At 29.3% G+C, this 9,339-nt stretch overlaps 1 protein-coding gene across 2 annotated transcripts; it reads right to left on the reverse strand.

Moving 5' to 3' along the window:
- Positions 1-710: 710 nt before the first annotated feature.
- Positions 711-7,990, reverse strand: LOC112784630 (kinase-interacting family protein). Of its 2 annotated transcripts, XM_025827905.3 has the most exons (3): positions 7,774-7,990; positions 6,275-6,455; positions 711-2,349 (listed from the first exon to the last, which is right to left on the reverse strand). In XM_025827905.3, exons 2-3 carry the CDS (start codon positions 6,426-6,428, stop codon positions 1,265-1,267), a joined length of 1,239 nt encoding a protein of 412 aa, XP_025683690.1. In that variant the 5' UTR covers positions 6,429-6,455; positions 7,774-7,990; the 3' UTR covers positions 711-1,264. The 2 variants fall into 2 exon arrangements, with proteins under 2 accessions (XP_025683690.1, XP_025683691.1); XM_025827906.3 differs by lacking the exons at positions 6,275-6,455; positions 7,774-7,990 and adding an exon at positions 2,452-2,763.
- Positions 7,991-9,339: the final 1,349 nt, after the last annotated feature.

Consider the following 9,339-nt stretch of genomic DNA (forward strand, 5'->3'; position numbering starts at 1 on the left):
GAATTCTTTTTTGGTAAAGATTATTGTTTCAAATTTAAAGAAGAGGGGGGGGGGGGGGGTGATAAATGTTCAATAACAAATTTAGACATTCAATTTGGTTTGTGTTGAGCCATTTTTTGTTTTTGGGTACCCGAATCTCTTTAATCTCTCAAGTTTTATAATATATAAATGAGTCTCCAAGGTTTGTTTTTCAACCATAACTGATGACCTGAAATATTAACTCATCCATGTATCTGTATTGTCTAACAAAAATAAACCTTAAAAATTATTTTATGTATTTTAAAATTAAAGGACTAAAATATCCAATTTTAAAAATGTCAGAAACTGATTTGGATAATTTTTTTTCTTGCTAACCATAAAAAAAAAACAATGGCCCCCACTTATTTTGATAGTGAAAATTTCGAACATGTAACATAATTAACAGTATCAGTTAAACTATCAAACAATAAAAAAGTATCAACTAATACCAAATATCAATAACTGAATTTAAACGATAATAAATACAAACATCATTCATTTAATAACTCAAGCCACCCCATATATTTCTGTTCGAGCTGAGCTAATCCTATCATGACAATTTTAAAATTTCATTGGAAGATCTGAAAGAAAGAAACCTAATATGAACAAGTAACAACATAAGCAAAACACGGCTGAGAACCAAGAATTTTAGATAAAATAAAATGTTAAAATGTTATATACGCGTTACATCATTCAACAATCATGGATCTTCTGCATTTGTAAGAGTCTTGAGCAAAATAAACAGCAATAGCACAATTAGATAAGCTAATAAATAGTAGAGGCAAAAAAGCATTGCCTCTAATATAATGTTCCCTAATCTACAATTAGTTTAATCATTAAGGATTAACTTTAGCTAAGAGGTACTCATAGACCTCACATTGGAATATACACCAAGGCTTGTTAACACTAATAAGTAAGTACATTTAGTAAAAGAACTAAAAAGTATACATATTTTGATTCTAAGTAAACTATCAAACCAGTCTCCAAGATTATAGTTTCTAAATTCTAAGAAACTATATTAGGCCAATAATCTTGGGAGGGTTAATTCGGAGGGTTAATTTGGTAGTTTAATTGCGCTAAATTTGCGTTTTCATTTTCTATTTTCATTTTTAATATTTTCTATTTTCAAGATTCAACGAAGAAAAAAAAAAAGAAAAAACAAGTGAAATATTTTTTTCTCTTTTTCCTCCATAGAATTTTGAAACCAGAAAAACTGAAAATGAAAACGCAAACCAATGGCAAGTGATCAAGCACATGTTGGATTCATCCCACAGAGAATCAAGTCCATGTTCTTGAGCTTCTTCCACAAACTAGTTCCTTTCTTATTCTTATTCTTCTTGAGATCATCAAAGCTCCTTCCAGAAACAGAACCAGTAGAAGAAGAAGAAGAAGAAGAAACACTTCCAACATCTTTCCACTTGAACCTTCTGAGAACACGAACCTCCAAAGATATTCCATTGCCACCAACATCGTTGTTCTTATTATTGTTATTATTCCCTTTGCATACTCCATCATCACCAACACCATTGTTATCTCTCTTGAGAAGCCTCTCATAATACTCCTTGTTCCTCTTCTCCAATCCATGAATCTGAGCCTGAAGATCCTCAATCTTCCTATGCAGCATAAACACCCTATGATCCTCCCTCATCTTGAGCACACATTTCGCCAATTCCCCTGCCTTGCGCTTCACGAAAGCCGATTCGGACACAAGTTCCTTGTTCTCCTCCACCAATGTGTTCACCCTATAACTCAAACTAGCATTCTCATTCAACAAAACAAGCCTCTCAGACTCCAAAACCTCAAGTAGACTCTTCTGAAGCTCGTTCTTCCGCGACGATTCGCAGTACTTCCTCTCCATTGCACCAACCTCATGAACCATCACATCACACTCCACATTCTTCATCACAAGCTCAGCAACAATGACATCAAGATCAAGAATTGGACTCATGCTTGAATTCACATGCTTCAACTTCACCACATTGGATTGTGGTTGGTACGAGATTGCGCTTTCGGTATCCGAATAATCAACATTGCTTGTTACCCCAATGCTACTTTCTTCTTGGTCAGAAAACCCTCCTCCATCAAGTGTTGAAACCTGTGAAGAGTGCCTGCTATGGTGATTCAAGTTTTGCTGTTGTTTCTGCTTTGCAAGTGTTTGAATGTACCTATCAGATAAAGTGACGTAGCCATTGTATAAATCTTGCAAAAGGGCAAGTAACTGAGGCCTCTTTTGGTAATAAGACTCAGCTCTCTCTGCAAATGTGTCACCCACTTCTTCGTCTTCATTTTCTGCTGTCCCCATTGTCAGCACTTTCATCCTCTCCTCTAACTCTGCCATCACCAAAAGGTTTCAAATTCAAACATTAACTAACACAAGATCATAATATAATAATAATGTTAATGTCAGTGATATGTAATGCACACTCTTGTTACCTGATTTACTAAGTTCCATGGCTTCAAATATATAAGTAAAGGTCACAAATTTCTAACAAGGGTCTAATAATCAATGGGGTTCACCAAGAAAAAATAAAAGGGGTGGAGGATAATATAGGGGTAGATGAGATCTCAAATGGGGTTGATGAGTAATTGAGGTCTAAGATAGTGACAGATTACCCAACAAGGACATTAAATATAATGCAAAGTAGTAAAAAGTCCAATAGTGTAGGACTATAATTTGAAATTGAATTGAATTGAAATGTGGCTTCTTTATGGTCATATATAGAAGAAAGTTTTCTCTTTTATTATGCATATATATGTAGGGTATGGTACTCTTGTACCTCTGCATATCTCTGCCTCTAGTTTTAGGTGCAAAAGTCAACATCATTGTTCATTTGTACTACAACTGTGCATGTGCCACTGTTTAGGTTTAGCCAGAAAAAAAAAAGGTCTATTTCTCTCACTTTTCAATTTTTTTTTCTGTTATAAGTAAATTATTTCTTTGTCGGACAATTTTGTCCTTTATATTTTCATTACATTCAAAATTCTCAAATCATATAACAAAAACTTTCTGAAATTTAAAATATAATAAATTCATCCTTCATAATTTACAATTAGTTATTTTACCATTAGAAAAATCATTTTTGTACGTATACAAAAAAATGTCTGCCATCATTTTGTTTTTTAAGAATATCCATTGCATTTACTAACTACATCCTTATAGTTTCAGTTTTCCAAATGATTAAAAAGAAATTTATCTTTTAATTGTTTGATGTATTATTTATGTGGTTAAACTTGAACAATCAAATGATTAATTTCTAATTTATAGATTTCTTCTTACTTCTGTTTACTCGTAATAATGATTTCTTATTTTTTAATTTACTAATAATTTAATATATTAATATATAATTTGTATCTAAATACATTAAATTATCTCAAGAATAAAAGACATTGTGTTTTTTTGGGCACTATTAAGTTGATAAAAAAAATATTTTCTTTTTTATTTTTAGCGTGTTTGGTAAATTTTTAGTAGTAAAAATAAAAACACAAGAAAAATTAAAAAAAAAAACATCTTTTTTGAGAAGCTACATTACTTTTACTAATAGAAATTTACCAAATACGCTGAAAAATAAAAAAAATCTTTTCATTGAAATTTTTTTTTTTATCAACTTAATGAAGTCCAAACAAGCACTTACATCTTTTTTTAAAAGATCTTTTTTCTTTTAAAAAAATATTTTTCACATAATAAATAAACAAAAAAATAATGATTATACTCAAACATAATTAATAAATAAAAAGATCTTTTTGCATGAGATATTCAAATATAAAATTATTTTTACATTTCTATAAGATCTTTTAAAAAAAATAACTCAAATTTTTTTTTTAAAAACTCATCCAAACAAACTCATTAACAATTAAATTAAAAATAGAGATTTACAATACAGTTATCTTTACATAAAACTAATAATTAAAAAATTATTAGATAATTTAATAAATTTAATTAAATTATCATCTCATTTTTAACTATTAATTTCACTGTACATAAGTTTTTACTTAAATTAATTTAGGTTAAAAAGTAAAATATACCGTAACAAAATATGGAAGGGAATATGAGGGTAAAACGAAAAGGTGGACATTTGAGATGACAAGAAAATCAAATATAGACTGCAACAAGGCATTACTGAAAAAGTGAGCTGTCACTGTGTCTACTACTGTGGACTGTGGTGTACGAGAAGATAATATGGGTCGTTTTGTCAAACATATCATATTCATATGCGGTTTCAAATTTTGAAAATAGTGTTCCATGAAGATCAATTAGAAAGAAAGAATGGAAGGATAAGCCAAGCAAAAAAACAAAAGGGTTATGCAATAGAGACAACGGTCCATAGCCAATTTGTGTTTTTGGAGATTTCCTTCAAAATCTAAAAATGCAAATTTGAAAACGCTAAAGTTAGACTACACCTACCTGCGGCTGCCAGCAGTCACCTCTTGAAAAATGAGAATTTTTTTTACATTATAAATGGTTTATATTTTTTACACTTTTAAATAAAAAAATAAATATATACAAAAAATTATTTATAAAAATAATACATACAATATCTTTCGGAAAATAAAAAAAACCATCCACATTCACAATATTATGTTTCCAACTTTTCGGGCTTTTCTCCCTCCACAATCAAAACACAGGAATTTCTTTTATAAATTAAAAAAAATATATTATTTCAAAAAAAAAATGAGACCATTATTTATTAAGATACATTTTTCTTCTTCTTAACATTGCATGTAGTTTGCCCACTGAATATGCGAAGTTCGCCTAGTAATTAGTACTTGGCTAATCATTTTAAAATTTTAATTTATTCGAATAAAGTTAAAATAATTAAAAAAAATAAAAATATATCAGTACAATCTAAATCATACAAATTATATCAAATTAGGCTGTAAAACACAATTCGTTTAATTTTTTGTTTTTTTAATAACGATAAAAAAAACCTCAAAACACAAGATATTGAAGGGCCAAAACAGATGGAAATGAAATATATAATAACTAAATAAATTAATAATTAATTAATTATTAGTAACTATTAATATAATATTGTAAAAGCATATGATGAATATAATGAGAGATATAGTTATACACTTAAACACAATATTACGTGTACATTAAAAAGTACATTCACTTGATATACAGATAACTTTTAAAAAAGAAAGAGTGAAATTTAGTTAAAAAACTTTGATAATTATCAATGAGAAATTTTAGTTAAATAAAATAAATAATGAGCTTTAAACTATCAATAAACTTATAAACCACTAAATGAGAATATTTTAGTAATTTAGTTAATGATTTCAAAATTAGTTCCTAAGTGACAGAAATTATGAATGTGAGTTTCTAGTTTCCAGTAATAGTAAGGAAGCGTGTAAAAGAAGCGCGTGTTGGGTGAAAACAAACAAAATATAGGAGGGTAAATAATTGGACGTTTGACAGTTGAGAGGGACATATCTCGAATCAATTTGATTCTTCTTTTTTAACTTGTTCAGTTGTTCATGTTCTCCTTCTCCTTCTCCTTCTCCATCATCCATTCCATTTCATTTGCCGTTCAAACATTAACTACTACTACTACTTCTTTCAACAATCTCACCACTTTGCATGTGAACACATTCAATTCAGATTTCACTTTCAGACCTTTTTTCTCACTATCCTTTCTTTCTTTCTTTCTTTAATTTCTTCCTTTCTTCCTTCCTTCTTCCATTTATTGCTTACCAATACATTACTACTTTCTTTATTCGCTACTCTTTTACTATATACTATAGTCTATACCTTCTTTACATTTATCTAAACTTTTGCTTAATGTAGTGAATTCTACCGACAAATATTTTAAAGAAAATTATTAAAAATTCAAAAATATTTCTTTTTTTTTTTTATAAAATTTATGTATTTTATTTCATGGGAAACTTAAAACTTTGTTTTCATAAAAATTTATTGTTTTTGAATCCTTAGCAAAATCATAATATTATTTATCATCTAATTAAATAAAAGATGCTACAAAAATTTTTCCAATATGTAACATTAAATATTTTTAAATAATTTCTTATCTTTTTTTTTTTTTTACTTTTTTGTAGGGCATGCAATATATAATTTGATGTATTTTGAAAATCTTTTTACATATTGGAGAGAAAAAAGGGGGGCAAAAATCATTACCATTTTATGATGTTAGAGAAAAAGCCCCACAGAAATGAGATATTTACTCAGAAGAGAGATGAAAACATTACTTGATCTGAATGCATATTAATTTTGGAATGGTACAATGAGTTTAATACATACCAGAAATGCTGGTGAATAACCAGGAAGGTATAATGTTGGTGTTGGTGAAGATGATGCTTTTGTCTCTAAACCCTTTTGTGGATGAAGATAGCAATGTACCATTTGAAATCACTTTCTCCTTCCCCATATCCAAAAGGCTTGGGACCCCCTCCATTAATTTCACACTTTCTTTTGCCTCACTCTATACACATTACAATAATAACTGGTGAGAAAGAATCAACAACTACAACTACTAAATCTTCTCAGGAAACAAAATAGGACTATTTTCCAGAAATGAGACGTTCTTTTGCATTTAAGAAGAATGGAACATGTGGCAGAAGAACAAGATGCACAACACAAGGGGCAAAAAAGAAGCAAGAGTGATAGATTATTATATTTAGTATACTAGAAAATCTTACTAGTTCAAAATATCACTTACTTCTATTAAATTATCCTCAAATATTGTGCAAATTGCTAACATATGACCATATAACAATTAATCCATTTTAAAATATATAATTATAAAATCGAATTTGGAACAAAAACCTTAGGAAAAAACTTTTCTTTGAAATCACAATCTGGACTTCTATTGTGAAATATGATGACTACTAATCTTTGTAGGTTTATTTTTGGCATATAATGTAAGATAACTAACTCAATTTTAAAACTTTTTAAAATTTAAGACGAAAATTAAACTTGAATATTTACCTAAAAGAAGATTAGTTCATTCTACAAAACCACATTAACTGATTGTAAAAAACACAGAAACATTGTTAACAGCACAGATCTCCATGGACATTGTAGTGCACCTAAAATTAATTAATAAAGCATGATCTCACATTTATCAAAGCCACATTGTGTTTTTTTTTTTTTTTTTTTTTAATGAAGTTATGAGAACGGTTGTGTGGTTTGAACTCTGAACATTCAGAATATATAGCTATAAACCAAATCCCAATGCATTTTCAACCAGGGCATTCTCTAATTTGTCTTCGAAAAGGGGAAATTCTTTAGTTTTTTTTTTTTTTTTTAATATTATCTCTTTAATAACTATTTTTTGTTTTTTTTTTAATTCAATTCAAAATCAACGGTTAACCTGGGAAACAATGAAGATCATGTGACCTCTTGACAAACAATTGTAACAATTCTGAAGAACAAGAATTGGAAAACCCAGAAAAACAAAACATTCAACTCTGTATATTATGCTAACACATCAGAGAACAGAGGAAAATGGAGAGAAAGCATGAAACTTTTCAACATTAGTTCATCACCTTTGAAAAACTAAACATACCCATTAAAGATTCACACTATCACAAAACCATGCAATAAACATCAAAGTCAAATTAAATAAATACATGCCGGTAGGAATTAAACTATCAAAATACACATTACATGCAGAGGGTATCCTCATATGTTATTCTTATAAACATTGCTCATAAATTTAGAAAAACAAAAAGAATCCAATAGAAGAAAAAACAAATTTAATAGAAAAATAAATTTCAAAAGTAAAAAGATAAACTCACCGTGAAGTGCGGCTTAAATGAAAAATGGAAGCAGAGAGAAGACAGTGATAAAACAGAGTTGATGAGAGAAATAGAGGGAGTGGAACCAGGTTTTGAAATAAAGAAAGAAAAGAAAAAGAGGTTATTATTATTATTATTATTATTATTATTATTATTATTATTATTATTATTATTATTATTATTATTATTATTATTATTATTATTATTATTATTATTATTATTATTATTATTATTTTAAATAAAAAAAATGGAAGATTCTAAAAGAAGAAAGGGAACCTTGGAAAAAAGTGGGACAAATTACAAAAGAAAGAGCGAGGTGAGTTTGGTAAGGGGAAATCAGTGAGGAAGTGATACACTCTAGGAAGAAACAATAGTCAGAAAAAGCAATAACTCAAAACCTGGGGAGTACGGTGTCAACTATATAATTTTATTCAAATTGAACACATTTATTCGAAAATTATTTTTAATATGAATAAAAATATTAAAAGTATTATTTATAAGAATTTTTTTAATAAAAGTTACTTATATGTAATATGTCAAATTTAATGTTTACAAGAATTTTTTAAGTATTTAAAATATATAAAAATATTTATAATAAAATATAATAAATTTAAAATATCTAATACATATTTATTTATGTTTTAACAAATTTAAACAAGTCTAAGGGACTAATAAAATTAATTAGTGAGCATAGGTCTAACCTATTAACATATTTTAAAAAAAAAAACATAATTAGTTAAATTCGATTTACGCAATATAGTAGTAAATTGAATTTGTGAGATTCGAATTACTTGAAAATCTTGTTTTTTTGCATAAATCAAATTGAACCGTTTAATTCGATTTACTAAAAGAAGCAGCAAATCGAATGTGACCGATTCGAATTACATGGCACAATAATAATTAATTGGAAGTTTAGTGTCCTTAGTAAATCGAATGAGGCAAGTTTCGATTTATAAACAAAAATGGCTAGGATAAATCGAAACAGACAATATCGAATTAGTATGCGTTGAACTAAATGCATAAATCTATTTACCAAGATATCTAAATGGATGTAAGTTAATTCAATTTATTATGGTCCAAACGTATATTTAATAATATCCATAATGAATACAATAAAGAGTACATTTAATAATGTACTGGAGGTCTCCGGTACGGGTTGAGAGATGGATCGGGAACTTACGGGTCGAGGCGGATGCCAGATTATTTGACTGGAGCGATGGGGGGGAGGTACCTGCAAAGACACTCCGACGCTCAAGTCAGAATGGATCTAAGAGGTATAAGGTGTGAGGAATGAATGAATACCTGGAGGGACTTGGGTCCTCTATTTATAGGTGATGGTGGCTATCTTATCTTATCTTGTTTGGCTAAGATAAGGAAGACGTTCGAATTCGAAAGTCGGTTGGGAGTTCTAGAGGGCCGGTTTTGGGCCTTCTAGAAGAGCGAGGTGGGGCGGACCCGGGAAGCCAGGTTCGGATTCGATCTCGGGTCCGGGATCCGTGGGCCGGATCCGTAACAGTTGCCCCCGCAGCGGGAGAGCGAGTGAGGTCGGTCTGTTGCTGGGAGATG

Source organism: Arachis hypogaea, chromosome 20, assembly GCF_003086295.3.
Source record: "Arachis hypogaea cultivar Tifrunner chromosome 20, arahy.Tifrunner.gnm2.J5K5, whole genome shotgun sequence".
NCBI classification, from domain to species: Eukaryota; Viridiplantae; Streptophyta; class Magnoliopsida; order Fabales; family Fabaceae; genus Arachis; species Arachis hypogaea.